Source organism: Tripterygium wilfordii, chromosome 19, assembly GCF_013401445.1.
Source record: "Tripterygium wilfordii isolate XIE 37 chromosome 19, ASM1340144v1, whole genome shotgun sequence".
Classification (NCBI taxonomy): domain Eukaryota; kingdom Viridiplantae; phylum Streptophyta; class Magnoliopsida; order Celastrales; family Celastraceae; genus Tripterygium; species Tripterygium wilfordii.
The window spans coordinates 742,669-763,085 of NC_052250.1; the positions used below are offsets into that span (position 1 = coordinate 742,669).

Here is a 20,417-nt window from a genome sequence, read left to right on the forward strand (position 1 = left end):
ATAACAGTAGATCTTCATCTGTCAAATGATTATTGGTCATAACTGCACATAAATAAGTTGCAAAGTCTCAAACATCTATCAATAATCTGCCTTTCAAAAATCCTCTCTAATTACTCCATGGAACTCCAATCTTCCTCCTTCCTCTCAATCATTCTACTATGCTTCGTCTTCTTTATTTCCATGGCGATGAAAATAGGGAAGAGATCCAAATCGACCTCAAAACTACCTACCGGACCATCAAAGCTACCTCTCGTAGGAAACCTTCACCAAATGGTTGGCTCTCTACCCCACCATGCTCTACGCGATTTGGCGAAGAAGTATGGACCATTTATGTATCTACAACTTGGACAAGTTCCTACAATTGTTGTTTCTTCAGCAGAGTACGCGAAAGAAGTAATGAAAACACATGACGTTAATTTTGCCACAAGACCGTACAGACTTGCTGCAGATATCATATTCTATAACTCTAAAAACGTTCTATTCGCGCCATATGGAGAATACTGGAGACAAATACGTAAAATCTGTACACTAGAAATCTTTAGTAGAAGAAGGGTTCAAGCAACTCGACCAATCAGAGAAGAAGAGGCATTGGAGTTGATTAAATCCATTTCTATTAAGGCAAGGTCAAAAGTTAACCTCAGCCACATGTTGACTTCTTTAGCATTTGCAATCACATTGAAGGCAACATTTGGTGAGAGTAGTGAGAGGCATGGAGCATTTGTTCCACTTGTAAAAGAAATAATGGAGGTTATTGCAGGTTTCAGTCTAGCTGATATGTTCCCTTCTATGAAATTTTTTCATATGATCAGTGGGATGAGGACTCGACTTGAGAGCCTGCATCATAAAATCGATCCAATACTTGAAAGCCTAATCAATGAACATAGACTTCATAGAACAAGAATCGATTCTAGTGATGCCGATAATATTTTAGACATCCTCTTGAATTTTCAGGAACATGGAGATTTCTCATTTACAACAGACAACATCAAAGCCGTTGTACTGGTAATTATCATATCTTATTCACATCTCGTTATGTTATATCTTTATAAAGCTCTATTTTTTGGCTCTAGTTGTATAAAAAATCTGATAAGACTTCCCTAACAAGCTTGAAAAGTAACAATTAGAACCAGCAAAATGCCATTGTTTTTAGCAAGTCTTGTTATGTTAGTTAGTACAAATATATTTACCTTTTTTTCCCTTGGAAATCTGCAAAAGAAATTTACATGTCAAATGCACTCGTTTTTCCAGGACATTTTCTTGGCTGGGACTGAATCATCGGCTACAACTTTAGAATGGGCAATGTCAGAACTGCTAAAGAATCCGAGAGTGATGGCAAAGGCTCAAGCAGAGGTGAGGCAGGTCTTTGGTAAAAAAGGATGTGTAGATGAAGCAGGATTGGAAGAACAAAAATTCTTGACAGCTGTTATCAAAGAAACTCTAAGGTTACACCCTCCAGGTGCATTGTTAGGTCCAAGAGAATGTCGAGAGACATGTCTGATTAATGGATATGAGATACCTAAAAAGACCCAGATTATCATCAATGCATGGGCTATTGGAAGAGATCCCAACTACTGGATTGAAGCAGAGAGATTCTATCCAGAGAGATTCCTCAATAGCTCAATTGACTGTAAGGGGAATAACTTTGAATTTCTTCCATTTGGTGCTGGAAGAAGGATGTGTCCTGGAATGTCATTTGGGATAGCTAACATTGAGCTTCTGCTTGCGCAATTACTATACCATTTTGATTGGAAACTCCCTGATAATATCAAAGAAGAAGATCTAGACATGACTGAAGGGTTTGCTATAGTTGTTGGAAGAAAGACTGATTTAGTCTTAATCCCCATTGCTTATAATTCCTCTGTCGTCGAGGAAAACGAGTGATGTTCACCTATACTACAATATTCTCGCTTGATACATTATTACCTTGAGTTGGTCGTCAAGTCTATGTTTATGTTGGACTGTTGTGCTTTGAATAATCTCGCGAGATTATGATGAGATGCTATTGGATTGTGATGTAAGGAAAGTTTAGTAGTTTTTATAATAATTAGGAAACGTAGTTTAATTATTTCCTTATCTTGTTAGAAGTCCTTAACTTGTTTGCATGAGATGTCTTTTTGAAGGATGGCTTATATAAAATTAAAAAGAAAAGAAAAGAAAGATCACTTCTTATAGAAATGATAGAGTTGGGGGCCGATTACTGTTTACATGTCATTATGTACTTAGTTACTATTGGCATTTCTTAATCGTGACGTGTGATTTGTTGTTTTAATTCAACAACTACTTTAAGAAATTGTTGATTTTTTACATATCATGATCCCATATCCAGAGTTGTTGAAGGACTTTCATCCTATCTCTTCTTCTACGATTAAAGTCAAATGTCTTTACAAGATAAGTGGCTAACAGGTTGAAAGAGTTTCTCCCTGGTCTTGTCGGCCCCCAACAAATTTCACAAGAGGATACGACAGATCGGGGATAATGTTGTTAGGGCAAATGCAATGGTGAAGTGGTATTGGGCCAATAAAGATGTTATCTTTTGCTGATGTGGCTGTATTGTAAAATGTGTTTTGCTTATGTGGCTGTATTGGGATAAGTGTTTTGCTGATGTGGATGTATTGATATTTAATGTTTTGGTGTAGTTTTGTTGTGGATAATATGGAGGAATGGAATGTTGTTGGGTTGGGTGGAAAAAGAAAGTGTGTGGGAAGAAAAAGTGTATAGAAATTTGTGTTTTGCTGATGTGGTTGTATTAGAATACGTGTTTGACTTGACTTTTTGTGTAATAGAGGTGGGACCGGGACAACAAAAATGTTGGCCCAGTAAATTGTTTCTTATTGCATTTGCCCTTAATACATATATGGGTCCCCGCCTTATAACGAATTCAATATGGGGAGGTATTCTACTCTCTCTCTCCACTTCTCTCACTACAAATATCATAAATCCACACCCTCATATATATCGATCATATTTTCCGCTTTGGGTTTAACGGTTCCTATGGATACATCGGGACAGCAAAAAAATTTGTTCCTCCTTGACCCAAGAGCCCAACTAAACCATGTCCAAGAAAAGGCATGGTTGATAGTTGAGGGAGGTCTTTGCCCATATAAACCACACGGTAGACCTTAGTCTAATCGATGTAGGATTTGATTCTTAACAACAAACCCTACCGCCGTCAATTAACTTGACCGTTAGAGCTTCCTCGGCTGGCACCACATCTATGTGTCAAGCTTCACGATCTAATTTCAGTATAATCTTTGCAGGATTATCGAATGCAACTATTAGATTATGAGTTGATTCTTCAACAAATATTGTCATGCCAGTATCAAACATCAAACTATTAATTTAATTCCTACCTTTCACAAACATCTATCAATAATCTGCTTTATCACCTTTCACAAATCCTCTCTACTTACTCCAGGGAACTCCAATCTTCCTCCTTCCTCCCAATCCTTATACTATGCTTCGTTTGTTTTCTTTCCATGGCGATGAAAATAGGGAAAAGATCCAAATCGACCTCAAAACTACCTACCGGACCATCGAAGCTACCTCTCATAGGAAACCTTCACCAATTGGTTGGCTCTCAACCTCAGCATGAAGCATTTGTTCCCCTTTTAAGAGAAATAATAGAGGTTATCGCAGATTCAGTCTAGGTGATATGTTCTCAGACATAAAATTCATTCATATGATCAATGGCATGAGGACTCGACTTGAGAGCCTGCGTCATGAAATTGATCTCATACTTGAATGCCTAATCAATGAACATAGACTTCACAGATCATGAATCGATTCTAGTGATGCGAATAATTTTTTTGACATTCTCTTGAATTTTCAGGAACATGGAGATTTCTCCTTTACAACGGGTAATATCAAAGTCATTGTACTGATAAGTATCATATCTTATTCACATCTTGTTATGTTATATCTTTATAAAGCTATTTTTTGGCTCTAGTTGTATAAAAAATCTGATACGACTTCACTAATAAGCTTGAAAAGTAACAATTAGAATTTAGAACCAGAAAATTGCCATTGTTTTGAGCAAGTCTTGTTATGTTAGTTGGTACTAAATAAATTTACTTTTTTTCCCGTGGAAATATGCAAAAGAAATTTAAATGTCAAATGCAATCTTTTTTTAGGACATTTTCTTGGCTGGGATTGAAACATCGGCTACAACTTTAGAATGGGCAATGTCAGAACTGCTAAAGAATCTGAGAGTGATGGCAAAGGCTCAAGCAGAGATGAGGCGGGTTTTTGACTAAAAACGATATGTAGATGAAGCGTCACTCGAAGAACTAGAATTCTTGATGGTAGTTATCAATGAAACTTTAAGGTTACACCCTCCCACACCATTGTTGGCCCCACGCAAACGTAGAGAGAGATGTCAGATTAATGGATATGAGATACCCGGAAAAGATCCAGATTATAATCAATGTATGGGCTATTGGAAGAGATCCCAACTATTGGATTGAAGCAGAGAGAATTCCTCGATAGCTCAATTGACTACAAGGGAAATAACTTTGAATTTCTCCCATTTGGTGCTGGACGAAGGATGTGTCCTGGATTGTCACTTGGGATAGCTGACACTAAGTTTCCACTTGCGCAGCTATTGTACCATTTTGATTGGAAACTCCCTGATAATATCAGACAAGAAGATCTAGACATGACTGAAAGTCTTGGTATTACCATTCTAATAACCTCGCGAGATTATGCATGAGATACTGTTATTTTCCAGTTACAAAACCTTTAGAAATCACAATTGCTTTTATTTTTGCAACTTCTAATCATCTCAATCAAGGGCTGCATGTTACTTTATTGTCCAGTTAAAAAGATTAATATGTGCAAACCTGGAATCTGTTGACAATGCAAAATGCTGTTGGAAATTGTGGATTAACCAATTGGAATTATTCCTTTGGACTTTGAATTTTAATTTGTTTTATTTCTAGGTGGAAGGTTGTCTTGTCATCATTTTCATATCTGCAAAACATTATTTAACAGCAAGAATTAATTAAGGTACTTATAGAGACATATAATTAAACCAGTAAAATTTCGTTGGTTTGGGTTTTGAAATTATTTTCTGAACTTTTTGTATTATGTCTCAAGGCCTCTTCTTGGCGATTTATTCATTCGATAGAGATGTTGGTCCAACTTGATTATTCTAAACCCTAATCCAAGCTTAAACTACTAATGATTCTATATAACCACGGTTTAAGTGACAACTGGTAAAAATATTGAGACCGCAGTTGTAAAGAAATATATATCTGCCTTATGTTATTAGAAATTCTCCTATGTGGACCAAAAGTGTGGACCAAGTTTGTAGACTTGTTTTTCAACCATAGATGTGATGGGTCCCATAATAAATGTACGGCCCCCACTTATGTTGTGGTTTATTACAACAATTGGATTTTGGTCCACAAACTTGGTCCACACTTTTTGGTCCACATAAGAGAATTCCTACTTATGTTATCGCAACTAATTTTTACCCGCGTTTGTGAAAGTATAGGTACAATAAAAGGTTGTTTTAACAGTCAACCTGTCACATGCATCAGCAGTTTCACTAACCAAAATTGCTAAATTATGCACGGGTGACCATATTGGCACAAATTAGACTATAGATGATTAAATTGACACATTTTGACGGTCAATGACCAAATTGGAACACGGATAATCTTTGAATGACCCCATGTTCCATTAACCCTAATTTATAGCTTGCACTCCCAACTAACTCATTTTCTGACGACAATTCAAGGAAAACAAATTCTCGAGGGTCTTTGGCCTAAAATGGACAATATTGATTCATAGTGTTTGGGCTAGACGATGATGGAGAACAAAAAAATCTAGATTGTAATGATCATAAAAATTACAAATAACATGTTTTTTTTTTATTTTTTATGATTGTTGAAAATTAAAATATTATTAGCTGCCTTTTGAACAGTATAATTAGGTGGCATTTCTTAATCGTGACATGTATTCCACCATCTACTATAAAGAAATCTTGATTGTTAATATATCATAACATACTAAATTACTATTAATTAATTAGGTGGCTTTCTTAATCGTTCGTGACGTGTGATTTGTTGTTTTAATTCACCAACTACTATAAAAAAATCTTGATTATTTATATATCACGATCTCAATTAATTAGCCCGATCAATATTGAACTAATTTAATAATCATTCAGTCTAATCAGCTTAGTCAATTTTTTTACAATAACGCTTGAGGCCCCTAAAATGTGACCATCATTTAACCCCCAATTAATGTGGAGTATTGGATGTTAAGCGGGTCTTATATTTATTTTATAATCAATGGTTATTTCACATGTCACGTGAACTTGGGGGTAAAATGAAATTTTTATTTTGGATAGTTGTAGCATTACTAATTTTTTAAATAGAAACAAGAGAGACAATTACAACAAAATAAAATTATGTACTTAATATACTTTTGGGAAACCTTTGCATGAAGATTTTCAAGAATCTATATATATTATTTGTTGGAGGCATAAATTATCTATTTGACTCCAATAGCTAATATCCTTGACATCATGACGATTAAAAAAAAAAGTTTCAAGATTACCATGAAAATTAAAAAAAAAAACAATAATGACCTATAATAAACGATAAACGAATAACGATAAAATTGATTCAAATAAAGATTATCATCATGAAATACATATTTCGCAGCTACTATTCATTTTGAAATGTGTGGGACCAATAGTAGTACGTCTCACTTGTCATTTCCCTTATCCACACCGTCAAGACGTGGTGCGTATTTTAAGCCTGTACTTTAAATCCACATATGAGAATTCGTATATATACACACATATTTGGTAGCTACTATCCTTTGATTAGGTGTTTATTGACAAAACACATGTATTTGAATTGCGAAATGGTCGCAAACCACTTGTGGTAGGCGAATATATGGGGGAAATTCATGTATAACCTCGGTAGGAGTTGAATCCACAAAGATATCGAAAAGGAAAACTATATCAACATTATATATGTTGTGCCCAGGAACTCCAAAATAAATATAAACACAGAGAGACATAGATATTTACGTGGTTTGATAATTGCCTACGTCCACGGTTGGTATAGATTAAACACTTTATCATGCTTCACACTTTGCACGCACTTGAACTATGCTGCGCCCTCTCTTCCAATAGAGAATTCCAGCCGTGATAGTAACAGTATTTCACTATATCCATGTGAGCAAACGCCTAAATCTCTGCATTGTCGACAAAAGATTGCAAAAGCAATCCAGCCTCTCATGCTTCGTTAAAAACGTGACTAGATTATCTGTCTATAAGTAAATCGCATGGTCTCAAACATCTATCAACAATCCTTCATCACACAATTCACAATTGATCATTACTTACTCCATGGAACTCCAATCTTCATCATTATTCCCAATCCTTTTGTGCTTCGTCATCATTATTTTCATGGCCATGAAAATAGGGAAAAGATCCAAATCGATCTCAAAACTACCTCCCGGGCCATGGAAGCTACCTCTTATAGGAAACCTTCACCAAATGGTTGGCTCTCTACCCCACATTGCTCTGCGTGATTTGGCGAAGAAGTATGGACCATTTATGTACATACAACTTGGACAGGTTCCTACTATTGTTGTTTCTTCAACAGATTACGCGAAAGAAGTAATGAAAACACATGACGTTAATTTTGCCAAAAGACCTTATAGTCTTGCTGCGGATATCATATTCTATAATCTTAAAGATATTCTATTTGCGCCATATGGAGAGTACTGGAATCAAATGCGTAAAATATGCACAGTGGAGGTCTTAAGTGGAAGAAGGGTTCAAGCGACTCGACCAGTCAGAGAAGAAGAGACATTTGAGTTCATTAAATCCATTTCTCTCAAGGCAATGTCAAAAATTAACCTCAGCCACATGTTTAGTTCTTTAACATTTGCAATCACATTTAAGGCAGCATTTGGTGGGAATAGCGAGAGGCATGAAGCATTTGTTCCCCTTTTAAGAGAAATAATAGAGGTCATCGCAGGTTTCAGTCTAGGTGATATGTTCCCAGACATAAAATTCTTTCACATGATCAGTGGGATGAGGACTCGACTTGAGAGAATGCATCATGAAATCGATCAGATACTTGAAAACATAATCAATGAACATAGACTTCACAGATCAAGAATTGATTCTAGTGATGCCGATAATATTTTAGACATTCTCTTGAATCTTCAGGAACGTGGAGACTTTTCCTTTACAACAGACAACATCAAAGCGGTTGTACTGGTATGATATTTATTCACCTCTTGCTATGTTTTATCTTTACAAGATCGATCAATTTGCCTTTTTCCCTTGGAAATATGTAAACGAATTTACATGTCAAATGCAATCTTTTTTCAGGACATTTTCTTGGCTGGGACTGATACATCCGCTACAAGTTTAGAATGGGCAATGTCAGAACTGCTAAAGAATCCAATAGTGATGGCAAAGGCTCAAGCAGAGGTGAGGCGGGTCTTTGATAAAAAAGGATATGTAGATGAAGCAGCACTCGAAGAACTAGAATTCTTGGCAGCGGTTATCAAAGAAACTCTAAGGTTACACCCTCCAGCTCCATTGTTAGCTCCAAGAGAATGTAGAGAGAGATGTCAGATTAATGGATATGAGATACCTGAAAAAACCCACATTCTCATCAATGCATGGGTTATTGGAAGAGATCCCAACTATTGGACTGAAGCAGAGAGATTCTATCCAGAGAGATTCCTTGATAGCTCAATTGACTACAAGGGGAATAACTTTGAATATCTCCCATTTGGTTCTGGAAGGAGGATATGTCCAGGATTGACTTTTGGGATAGCTAACACTAAGCTTCCGCTTGCACAATTACTATACCATTTTGATTGGAAACTCCCTGAAAACATCAAACACGAAGATCTAGATATGACTGAACGTCTTGGTATTACAATTGGAAGAAAAAATGATTTAGTCTTAGTTCCCATTCCTTATAATTCCCCTGTTGTTGATCAGGAAAACGAGTGATGTTCACCTGTATTACAACATTCTCGTTTGTTACCTTACATTGAGTAAGTAGTCAAGTCTATGGGTATGTTGGATTGTTGTGCTTTGAATAATCTTAGGAGATTACGTATGAGAGCTGTTATTTTACAGTTGCATAACCTTGAGTTTGAAGTTATGTGTTTTCTTTCGCTTGCTTGTATGAGATGTCTTTCTGAAAGATTGCTTGAATAAAATAAACTAACATGTTTTTAGATACCATTTCTTAGAGAAGCAGGTCTTGCTCTTCTAAATTTCTTGAAGTTGGTCACGAAATAGACACTAAGGTTACACCCACCTCATCCACTACTACTTCCAATAGAATATGGTGAGAGATATACCAAATTGATGGACGGGAGATACCTCTCAAATCGAAACGCATTATCAATGCATGGGTGATCGGGAGAGACCCTAGCTATTTGCCAGAAGCAGAGAGGTTCAATCCAGAGAGATTCCTCAATAGTTCAATTGATCACAAGGGTGTTAATTTTGCATACCTTCCGATCGGTGCAGTGGAATATAGGAGGGATGGCGCCCCAAAATAAGCCAACTCATTTTCTAACGACAGCTCGTGAAGAATAAATTCTTAAGGGTCTTTGGCCTAAAGTGGACAATATTGATTTATAGTGTTTGGACTAGACGATGATGGATAACAAAAAAAACTAGATTGCATAAAAATGACAAATAACATTTTTTTTTATATGATTGTTGTAAATTAAAATATCATTAGCTGCGTTTTGGACAGTATGATTAGGTGGCATGTCTTAATCGTGACATGTATTCACCAACTACTATAAAAAAATCTTGATTATTAATATATCATAACATACTTAATTACTATTAATTAATTAGGTGACCTTCTTAATCGTGACGTGCGGTTCTTTTAATTCACCAACAACTATAAAAAAAAATCTTGATTATTTATATATCACGATCTCAATTAATTAGTCCGATCGATAATGAACAATTTAATATCGATAATGAACAATTTAATAACCATTCAATCTAATCAAATTCGTCAATTTTTTAAGATAATGCTTGAGACCTCTAAAATATAACCATCATTTGATCTCTAATTAATGTAGAGTCTTATATGTGAAGTGGGTCTTACATTTATTAATAGGTCTTATATTTATGTTTATAATCAATGGTTATTTCACATGTCGCATGTCACTTTTGCGCTTACTTGAACCATGCTGCACCCCCTCTTTATATAGAAAATTCCAGCCGTTATAGTAACAGTATATCACTATATCCATGTGCGCAAACGTCCAAATCTCTGCATTGTCTACAAAATGTTGTAAAGGCAATCCAGCCTCTCATGCGTCATTAAAAGATATGTGGCTCCACATGATATTATCAAAGCATTAAGAGACGCTCCACTCCTATAAGTAAATTGCATGGTCTCAAACATCTATCAACAATCTTCATCACAATTCACAATTGATCTTTCCTTACTCCATGGAACTCCAATCTTCCTCATTATTCCCAATCCTTTTGTGCTTCGTCTTCTTTATTTTCATGGCCATGAAAATAGGGAAAAGATCCAAATCAACCTCAAAACTACCTCCCGGGCCATGGAAGCTACCTCTTATAGGAAACCTTCACCAAATGGTTGGCTCTCTACCCCACCATGCTCTGCGTGATTTGGCGAAGAAGTACGGACCATTTATGTACCTACAACTTGGACAAGTTCCTACTATTGTTGTTTCTTCGGCTGATTACGCGAAAGAAGTAATGAAAACACATGACATTAATTTTGCCAAAAGACCTTACAATCTTGCTGCGGATATCATATTCTATAATTTTAAAGATGTTCTATTTGCGCCATATGGAGAGTACTGGAGACAGATGCGTAAAATATGCACAGTGGAGGTCTTAAGTGGAAGAAGGGTTCAAGCGACTCGACCAATCAGAGAAGAAGAGACATTTGAGTTCATTAAATCCATTTCTCTCAAGGCGAGGTCAAAAATTAACCTCAGCCGCATATTAAATTCTTTAACATTTGCAATCACATTTAAGGCAGCATTTGGTGGGAGTAGTGAGAGGCATGGAACATTTGTTCCACTTTTAAGAGAAATAATAGAGGTTATCGCAGGTTTCAGTCTAGTTGATATGTTTCCAGACATAAAATTCTTTCATATGATCAGTGGGATGAGGACTCGACTTGAGAAACTGCATCATGAAATCGATCAGATACTTGAAAGCCTAATCAATGAACATAGACTTCACAGATCAAGAATCGATTCTAGTGATGCCAATAATATTTTAGACATTCTCTTGAATCTTCAAGAACATGGAGACTTCTCCTTTACAACAGACAACATCAAAGCAGTTGTACTGGTAAGTATCATATCTTATTCACATCTTGCTATTATTTATCTCCATAAAGCTTTATTATTTGGCTCTAGCTATATCAAAAGTCTGACAATACTTCAATAATAAGCTTGAAAGGTAACAATTAGATACAGTAAACTGCCATTGTTTTTAGCAAGTCTTGTTAATTAGTACAAGATCGATCAATTTGTTTTTTTTCCCCTTGGAAATATGTAAAAAAAATTTACATGTCAAAGGCAATCTTTTTTCAGGACATTTTCTTGGCTGGCACTGATACATCCGCTACAAGTTTAGAATGGGCAATGTCAGAACTGCTAAAGAATCCGAGAGTGATGGCAAAAACTCAAGCAGAGGTGAGGCGGGTCTTTGATAAAAAAGGATATGTAGATGAGGCAGCACTTGAAGAACTAGAATTCTTGGGAACAGTTATCAAAGAAACTCTAAGGTTACACCCTCCAGCTCCATTGTTAGCTCCAAGAGAATGTAGAGAGAGATGTCAGATTAATGGATATGAGATACCTGAAAAGACCCACATTATCATCAATGCATGGGTTATTGGAAGAGATCCCAACTATTGGACTGAAGCAGAGAGATTCTATCCGGAGAGATTCGACGGTAGCTCAATTGACTACAAGGGAAATAACTTTGAATTTCTCCCATTTGGTGCTGGAAGGAGGGCATGTCCTGGATTGTCATTTGGGATAGCTAACACTAAGCTCCCGCTTGCACAGTTACTATACCATTTTGATTGGAAACTCCCTGATAACATCAAACAAGAAGATCTAGATATGACTGAAAATACTGGTATTACAGTTGGAAGAAAAAATGATTTAATCCTAGTTCCCATTCCTTATAATCCCCCTGTTATTGAGGGAAACTAGTGATGTTCACCTATATTACAACATTCTCGTTTGTTACATTACATTGAGTAAGTAGTCAAGTCTATATTTATGTTGGATTGTGTGCTATGAATAACCTCACGAGATTATGTATGAGATGCTGTTATTTTACAGTCATCAATATATGATAAAGATAATATGTGTGTGGGTGATCACATGTTCCGACCAATATCAAAGATGTGATGAAGATAAGATCTTAGTTGGTAACAACTGTCAAACAGGTTTTAGAAGATTTAAGACGTGTACAACATACAATGGTGCATGAAGGAGACGTGAAGATATATTATGGGGTAGACAATATCCGTTTGGGCAAGTGGCAAATGGACAAGGGATGAAGAAGTGATCATGAAACAAATGGCCAAAGGAGAATAAAAACTTTGATGGAATGGATATGTATTGATAATAGATGAGAGGAGGTGGCCAATAAGAGACCAAGTTAAATGGCTCTACTGTATAAGCATGTGAAATAAAAAATAAAAAATAAAAAATAAAATCTATGGCAAGAGAAAGGTCGTGATGAGGTGGGTAGGGTCTGTTGAATGAAGAACAAAGACAAACAGACAAAATGATGTAATTTCTCTGGTCTCCCAACATGTGGGACAAGGAATTTACTTGGCATATTACTAAAATTTTGTATACCGACAAACCTCAAGCAATCATGCAACCTGCTTTACTATTATCAGCACACATGCAACCTGCTTTACTTCTATCAACAGCTATTCCCCAGCATCAGGTTGGCAAGAGAAAGGGACATGTCGCAAGAGAATGGAGAGTTGTGAAACGGGTATAGAAAAGGAGAGGAGGATTGGACATTCGCACACTTGTTTTCCCGAAACCAAAAAGGTGACAGAGAGTGAAAGGATGAAATCAACGTTTGATTCAAACGAATAACACTCGAATCCATTAGAAATTTGAGAGAAAACTCTTTAGGTTTTGATCTATTTGATAAATGATAGATAATGATCAATAGGATCGACTATAACCCTAATACGATCTAAAAAGTAAAATGTAAAATTATAAAAATATCCCTAAAAACAGAAAATGACCTATTCAGACCCGAAACAATGGAATTTCACGAAAAGATGGTGGAGCTAAGGACTATGCCTAAGTGCAGTTCAGAACACTGTTTCGCTTTAGCAAGCCAAATTTTAATCGAAATCGAACAATGTTATACAAAATCCAGCCCAACCAGCCAGTAAATCTCGTAAACAACTCCAACTTGAGGGACAGCCCTATATCAGTCCTATATCAGAGAGAGTGGTGAAGAGAGTAACAAACTGAAAGAAGGAAAAGAGTCTAGAGCCACCAAAGACGTGCCATTATCAAGGTATGATTTATTATGCTGCTCAGGTGGCAAGCAATTCCATGGGCCATTTGGGATTTGGGTTTCATTCTAATATCTTGGGCTCTGGAGTTAATTTTCCACTCTTGCCGACTTCGAAGACTTTTGCTTGTGTTCTTTGTGGTGGTGCTACTGCAAGGGAAGCGGGCTCAATCAAAATTGGATTTATGGGCTATGGGTGAGTCTAGGTCCAGGTAGTTCCTTCGCGAGATGCGTGTGGACTGAACTCAATCTTATGGTCCTGCTATGGGCTGCGGGTATCTTGTAAACAAGATCGAAGCCACATAGGGCCCAAGGGGAGCACGGATTTTGAAAAATTTATGGTTTCTTTTGTTTCATCGCTTGGGATTTTGGTTGTTTGCTTAGGCTTATTTGTTGAGGTTGATCTTTGGATATGCTCCTCGTATTTCTGTACATATTTTTTATTTTGAATGCAATACTTACTTATCATAAAAAGAAAGTTAACATGAGTTTACGGCACAACAAAATTTTTATTTTGAATGCAATACTTACTTATCATAAAAAGAAAGTTAACATGAGTTTACGGCACAACAAAATAGTTTTGACAATTAACGAGAGGTAGGTTCGGTTAACGATCGACTGGGTTAAACATCTGTGTGTCCAAGGTTCGATTTTAATGAAAAACAAATTTCTCGGTATTTCAAAAAACAAAGTTTTGACAATAGTTTATAAATGACATATACCATGAAAGTGTATGGGGTTCAAAGAAACAAAAAAAAATACATTTCCTCAAGATACCCAACAATATTATTGATGTCAAATAAAACCTAGACTTAAAAGAAAATGACATATATCTTCTTTCTTTTTTTTCGAAACGGGGATCAGAAATGTTTGATCCTTTGATCTTCACCTTCTTCATGCTAAGAAGTAGGAAAATCTATGAATATGGATTCAGAATTTTGATTTTTTTGGCACTTAGAATAGGCCATTGGGCATGAATGGATAGTACCATTCCTGTAGAAGCATGTCCGAATTTCAGCTAATTGTTTATAATTATTTTTTTCGTTGCAATAAATTGTAGCTTTCACTCCTAAAGCATCTCTTAGAACTTGTGCGACATTCTTGAGAGGGTATCCATAACCATTAATGGGAACGATTCCACCTGTATTGTAAGCGAAAACATATTTCAAGATTAAAATTATGTGTAATGATCGATCATTTTGTTAAGACTTTAGTCCACATCAGGTCGGGTTGGTATAATCCAACCAAGTGACATATAGGTAAAGACTAAGTTCTTGTGTCAAAGAGTTAATAAGGCCTTGAAGCCACATATTGTGGACGAGTTGAAAAATCTGGCCATATCCAGATAGGACAATATTGGTTGTGTTGGCCTAGTGCTGCAGTTGCGCACTCTGATTCTCCAACCAACGTGTTTTTTTTTGGGTCTAACAACTGATATCGTTCGGACTTTTCGCCAAATACAAAAAATCGAGACTGTATAGCATGTTTTCTTATGCTTGCTGTAAATTAAGATATAATTTATTACCTGCATAGAGTACGTCAAGAAGGTCGAACTGCTTTGCCAGATCTACAGAAACTGTGAAATAATGTAAAGGGTTATGAGGAGCATCAAAACACATCCCATGTCGTTCCCATTCATACTGCCAAAGCTCTTAACGCCAATTCCAGCTATGCAGCTGCTCAATGTCTGGCCAATACGTGATCATACCATTTATTATCGGATTTAACAGTTGATGCTGTTCAAAACAGTAACAACAAAAACAAATCCAAGAAAGAAAAACTTGTCAAGTAGCTCCGAGAGTGCAGAAAAAAAAACATAATTCACATGAATCCGTATACGAATGTTATGCATATATATATATATATATACTCACCGTAATATTATGCTTTGGCATTGGCTCAATGCGACTGCATCCAGTTTGATTATAAGGAGGGACTAAATCAGTATTATGCAGTTTCGTCGCATCATATTTTCCCTTATACATCGGCCATAAACCATGAATGGTGAAATTTTCCTTAATCGGACGTTCACATCTCTTTAGGCCATTGTTGCAGAAGGGCGTCGGCCATTTCAAGCTAAACATCAAGAAATCGTAGGGACCTGTTTTTGGTATTGCTTTTACAACAAAAGCAAAACATATGACTACAATTGTAAGAATGAAAATCATCACATTACCAACAAGAAGCTCTCTTGGCATCTCTCAAACTAATTCAAAAAAAAAAAAAAAAACTCAAACCCAAAATGGATGGTTTTGTTAGGTATGTTGATGGCTTTTATAGTAGTAAATCTTGTAATGTGGGTAATTAGTGTTGTTTGTTTATTTTATGGAAACCTTAAATAGATCGCACGTTCTTTTGTCGACATGAGTTTGTCTTTTTCATATTTAATTTGATTTTCGTTTGGGACAAAACATATATTGTTAGATCTGTAAACCCAATCAATACATATTCATGATTTTTTTAAAAAGAAAATTTGTGCTCATGTATGGAGTTTAACATTTCTCTTTTTTTTTCTTTGTTTTTTTTTAAATGTCATAGTTGTCTACTAAACTAAGTATATGTCTTTTTTGAGTAGTAATAGAACTTATGACAAATTCAATACTTGAATACTCCAAAACCTTCGTTAGCTAATACTCTATATGCAAACATTTCAGCTGCATTTTCAAGAAAAAATGCATAGGTTACATCCCCATTAATTTTAACTTTACGATTCATAAATCTTATGGGTCCTGTTATGGGCTGCGAGTATCTTGTAATTATATACCAATATAACATTGTCTTCAAATTATTTATCAATATACATGACAGTTAGACTGGCGTGATTAGAGTTGTATTTTTTGAATCACGTCATTGTTAATGGAGTAATTAAATCACGTCATTCACAGTGGCGTCAATAGTGTATTTACAGCAATTATGGTTAATCACGCCACTCATGGTGGCGTCACTTTAGATAAAAAAATTTTTATCTCTCTGATGAGATTCATGGAGAATTTCTACCCAGAACAACGCCACTTTTCCTCTACAGAGCATCTCCAATAAAATGCACCACCCAGGGGGAGCACGTGCTCCCTTGGATTTTGAAAATTTATGGTTTCTTTTGTCTCTTCGCTTGGGATTTTGGTGGCTTGCTTAGGCTTGTTTGTTGAGGTTGATCTTGGGATATGTCGCTCGTATTTCTATACATATTTTTTTATTTTGAATGCAATACTTACTTACCAAGAAATCAAGAAATCATAGGGACCTGTTTTGGGTATTGTTTTTACATCAAAAGCAAAACATATGACTACAATTGTAAGAATGGAAGTGATCACATTACCCTCAAGAAGCTCTCTTGTCATCTCTTAAACTAATTGAAAAAACTCAAACTAACCCAAATACTTGTAACTTTGTGTTTTGTTTAGATATATGTTGATGGTCTTTATAGTAGAAAACTTGATATTGAAACCTTAAATGCATCGCAAGTTTTGTCATTTTTGTTTGTCAACATGAGTTTGGAGTTGGTGTTTTAAGGTAGAGGCAACAAATGACGCATGTTTCACACAATATTTATTTCACAAATAACATGTTTTTTCTTTCCATTGTAAGAGAAATATTGTAAAAAAAACTATATTAGAATAAGAAATATATTGTAAGTGCAAAAATAGTACAATATTTATTTGTTAATAAAAGAAAATTTTTTTTTTGTTTCAAATGTTTGGAATGCCATAGTTTGCCCACTAAACTAAGTGTATGTCTTTTTTGAGTAGTAATAGAACTTATGACAAATTCAAGACTTGAATACTCCCAAACTTTTGTTAGCTAATACTATATATGCAAACATTTCAGCTACATTTTCAAGATACACAACAACATTATTATCGTAATAAACAAAGTTTAAGTATACATATTACCAAACCAACAATACAAGAAGGGATCACAAACTCGAAAGGAAAGAGAAAAAAAAAATAGTGTAGACTCCCTCCTCTTATTATGGCATAGAATCATTATTCGTGTTTAAACATTGACAGAAGAACGCTCCGTTAGTTTTCATCTTCTCGCTTAACTAGGAATGGGAAACTCAATTGTGTGATTGGTCCCTGGTCCGCAATTAAAATAACCCAATGGTGTAATGGTAGTGGCTCTCGCCTCCCTTAAAGAGGTAAGGGGTTCGAGTCCTGCCTCACTCCCCTGGGATAAGTCAGGTGTAGAGCCACGGAGGCGGAGGCTTCCTCCATTGTTAGTGTCGGTTAGCGCTCAAGGGCCACCGAAAACCGCATCAATAGGCATGATATCATAGCACCAGCATTGTGGAAGCATGTTCGAATCTCGGATAACTGTTTATTTTTTAAGCCATTTCCGTGTTATTGTAGCTCGTTTTCCTAGACCTTCCCACAAAGCTTTTGAAATCTCTTTAAGAGAATATCCATATCTATTACTGAGAACGATTCCTCCTGTTTCATACCAAAAAAAAAAAAAAAAAAACTAAGTATATACATTATGAAATAATAACTGTAAAATTATTATTCGTTTTCTAGCTTGGCTTGGTGACTCGAATTAGTTGGGTTTTTAAAGCCTTCTATTGACTTTGTGACATGTTTTCTGGTTCTTGGGTGGGCTCTTTGCTTGTTTGCTTTTGTGTGGTTTGGCTATGGTGGGTGGGTTGTGAGTTACTGGTGTTGGCTCATCTCTTTTAATCATTATCTAATAAAATCAGTCTGTTTATAAAAAAAAGTCGTTAACTTATGATATTCTTTGTATTTGGTGATGTATGATGGAGCCAAATAATGACACTTTTGATTGCACAAAACATAGCATTTGATAAACCCAAACACAGCCTAAGAAGTGAGTGAGATATAATTACTTGTATAAATAAAGTATATCGAGAAGGTCAAACTGTTTTGCGAGATCTACTGCCGTTGTGAAAAAATGTAAAGGATAATTAGGAAACTCAAAACACATCCCATGATTTTCCCATCGATGCTGCCAAAAATTAACAATAAGTCCGTCAAAATAAAATTTTGTCCCAATAGATCCATTAGACAAAATATGTGCATTTAAGGGATGGAAGTGGGATGGGCCATCCGAAGGTGACTCACGGGAGCCCCTTTAAGGGGCAAGGCCGAGCTCTGCTCAACGCTCGTATGACAAAGGGGTCGAGCTTGGACCTATTTTAAAGCTCGTAAGGTTAAATGGGCAGAGCCCGAGCTCGAAGAAACTCGGCTCATAGGCCCTAGGTACTGGGAGTTAATTTATGGGCAGTAGTGTGATTGGGCTGGAATTCATGGGAGGGCTCGGGTCACTTGTTCTTGCTTAAACTAGCAACGGGAAACCCTATTAAGTTGTTGCGCCCTCGTCCGCAATTAAAATAAGTCAATGGGCATGACATAAGAGCTCCACTACCCTTTTCCAAGCATGTTCTAATCTCAGCTAACTGTTTACTCTTGCGGCCATTTCCTTCTTCTACTTCGTTGCAAAAAATTGTAGCTCGTTTTCCTAGAACAAACCACAAAGCCCTTGAAATCTCTTGAATAGAATATCCATATGTATTACTGGGAACGATTCCTCCTGTTTCACACAAGAAAACATTCTTTAAGATCGAGCAAGTCAAATATTGTTATGCCATTTATTTTGTTACCAAGCACAGCCTAAGAAGTAAAACAAATAGAATTACTTGTAAGGAGTGTATCGAGAAGGTCAAACTGTTTTGCGAGATCCACAGCCGTTGTGAAATAATGTAAAGGAGTATCAGGCGTATCAAAACACATCCCATGCTTTTTCCATTGATACTGCCAAACGTTTTCGTTTGAATTCTGGCTTTCGGGATTCTCAACGTCCGGCCAATATGTCGTCAAATCATTTATTATTAGATGAAGCAGTTGATACTGTTCAAACCAATATAAACAGAAAACAAAACAAAAAAAACAGGCTATGAGCAAGAGCATCAAACAATAAAGACAATTCGATCGATCGACCGACCTCCTAAATGATATGAAAATTAAGATAAATAGACGTACCGTAATATTTTCCGATGACATCGGTGGGATGTCATTGCATCCAGTATCATTGTAGGGAGGGACCATATCAATAGTCTTTAGCAACGAATGGCTCTGAGTTAAATTATACATCGGCCAGAGACCATGAATGGTAAAGTCAGCTAGGATCGGACCTTGGCATGGCCTTGCAATGGAGTTACAATAGGAGGGAGGCCATTTCAAGGCAAACATCAACAAGTGATAGGGGCCAGTTTGTGCTTTTGTAGGAGATGCTAAATATATCATCACTATAATTTCAACTACCCATGTAATCAAATTGCGAGCTTGAAACTCTCTTGCCATCTCTCAAAAATACCAATCCCCAAAAAAAAAAGAAAAAAAATGTATATGTAAGTTGTGTAATGTTGCTTTACATTGATCCTATTTATATAGCACCAAATCTTGTAAATATTTTTATTCGGGGCACGTCATGCATGATGTAATGTTACATTGTACTTTTGTTATTACATTATAGTTTTTTTTTTTTCGGGTGATTTGTAAGTAATTGGGAATTATTTTTTGGATTAAAGATTTGAAGTTATAGTTTACGATAATATGTAAGAAGTAAAGGACAAAATTTTATTGTTCCTCATAACCACACAAGACCAACCATGGTGTCATCGCCATCCGAGCACCAATCCGGTAACCACTACCACCAAATTGAAGCCCAAGCCCCCACAAACTAAATCCAACCAACCCTTATGAGTTTTGTCCACCGTAATTGCCGAAATCACGTTCGGAAGTCTATGGTCACATTGAAAAAAGTCGTTTGATCCGAACAATCTAGCCACTGTTGGAGGAAACCAACACCGCGTTTGGACTCCTCGTGGCTT

At 36.2% G+C, this 20,417-nt stretch overlaps 4 protein-coding genes across 4 annotated transcripts; 3 read left to right on the top strand and 1 right to left on the bottom strand.

Annotated features, from left to right (window-relative positions):
- Positions 1 to 2,206, top strand: LOC119985365 (cytochrome P450 71D9-like). Its single transcript, XM_038829647.1, has 2 exons — positions 1 to 1,002; positions 1,249 to 2,206. The coding sequence occupies exons 1-2, from the start codon at positions 118 to 120 to the stop codon at positions 1,879 to 1,881; spliced, it is 1,518 nt and encodes a 505-aa protein (XP_038685575.1). The 5' UTR covers positions 1 to 117; the 3' UTR covers positions 1,882 to 2,206.
- A 5,077-nt stretch (positions 2,207 to 7,283) lies between these two features.
- Positions 7,284 to 9,235, top strand: LOC119985308 (cytochrome P450 71D9-like). Its single transcript, XM_038829567.1, has 2 exons — positions 7,284 to 8,248; positions 8,363 to 9,235. Exons 1-2 carry the CDS (start codon positions 7,367 to 7,369, stop codon positions 8,996 to 8,998), a joined length of 1,518 nt encoding a protein of 505 aa, XP_038685495.1. The 5' UTR covers positions 7,284 to 7,366; the 3' UTR covers positions 8,999 to 9,235.
- A 1,190-nt stretch (positions 9,236 to 10,425) lies between these two features.
- On the top strand, positions 10,426 to 12,404 carry LOC119985255 (cytochrome P450 71D9-like). Its single transcript, XM_038829493.1, has 2 exons — positions 10,426 to 11,356; positions 11,602 to 12,404. The coding sequence occupies exons 1-2, from the start codon at positions 10,475 to 10,477 to the stop codon at positions 12,229 to 12,231; spliced, it is 1,512 nt and encodes a 503-aa protein (XP_038685421.1). The 5' UTR covers positions 10,426 to 10,474; the 3' UTR covers positions 12,232 to 12,404.
- A 5,207-nt stretch (positions 12,405 to 17,611) lies between these two features.
- LOC119986116 (ribonuclease 1-like) lies at positions 17,612 to 19,887 on the bottom strand. The gene is made up of 5 exons (XM_038830668.1): positions 19,567 to 19,887; positions 19,224 to 19,434; positions 18,953 to 19,117; positions 17,938 to 18,003; positions 17,612 to 17,805 (listed from the first exon to the last, which is right to left on the bottom strand). Exons 1-5 carry the CDS (start codon positions 19,885 to 19,887, stop codon positions 17,612 to 17,614), a joined length of 957 nt encoding a protein of 318 aa, XP_038686596.1.
- Between the last annotated feature and the right edge of the window lie 530 nt (positions 19,888 to 20,417).

Excerpts from the sequence above, each read along its gene's own strand:
- LOC119985255 (XM_038829493.1), top strand. The coding sequence starts at position 10,475 with ATGGAACTCCAATCTTCCTCATTATTCCCAATCCTTTTGTGCTTCGTC. Across the intron at positions 11,357-11,601 it reads ACATCAAAGCAGTTGTACTG|GACATTTTCTTGGCTGGCAC; the intron begins GTAAGTATCATA and ends ATCTTTTTTCAG.
- LOC119985308 (XM_038829567.1), top strand. The coding sequence starts at position 7,367 with ATGGAACTCCAATCTTCATCATTATTCCCAATCCTTTTGTGCTTCGTC. Across the intron at positions 8,249-8,362 it reads ACATCAAAGCGGTTGTACTG|GACATTTTCTTGGCTGGGAC; the intron begins GTATGATATTTA and ends ATCTTTTTTCAG.
- LOC119985365 (XM_038829647.1), top strand. The coding sequence starts at position 118 with ATGGAACTCCAATCTTCCTCCTTCCTCTCAATCATTCTACTATGCTTC. Across the intron at positions 1,003-1,248 it reads ACATCAAAGCCGTTGTACTG|GACATTTTCTTGGCTGGGAC; the intron begins GTAATTATCATA and ends TCGTTTTTCCAG.
- LOC119986116 (XM_038830668.1), bottom strand. The coding sequence starts at position 19,887 with ATGGCAAGAGAGTTTCAAGCTCGCAATTTGATTACATGGGTAGTTGAA. Across the intron at positions 19,435-19,566 it reads TGTCATCGGAAAATATTACG|TATCAACTGCTTCATCTAAT; the intron begins GTACGTCTATTT and ends TGGTTTGAACAG. Across the intron at positions 19,118-19,223 it reads TCTCGATACACTCCTTACAA|GAGGAATCGTTCCCAGTAAT; the intron begins GTAATTCTATTT and ends TGTGTGAAACAG.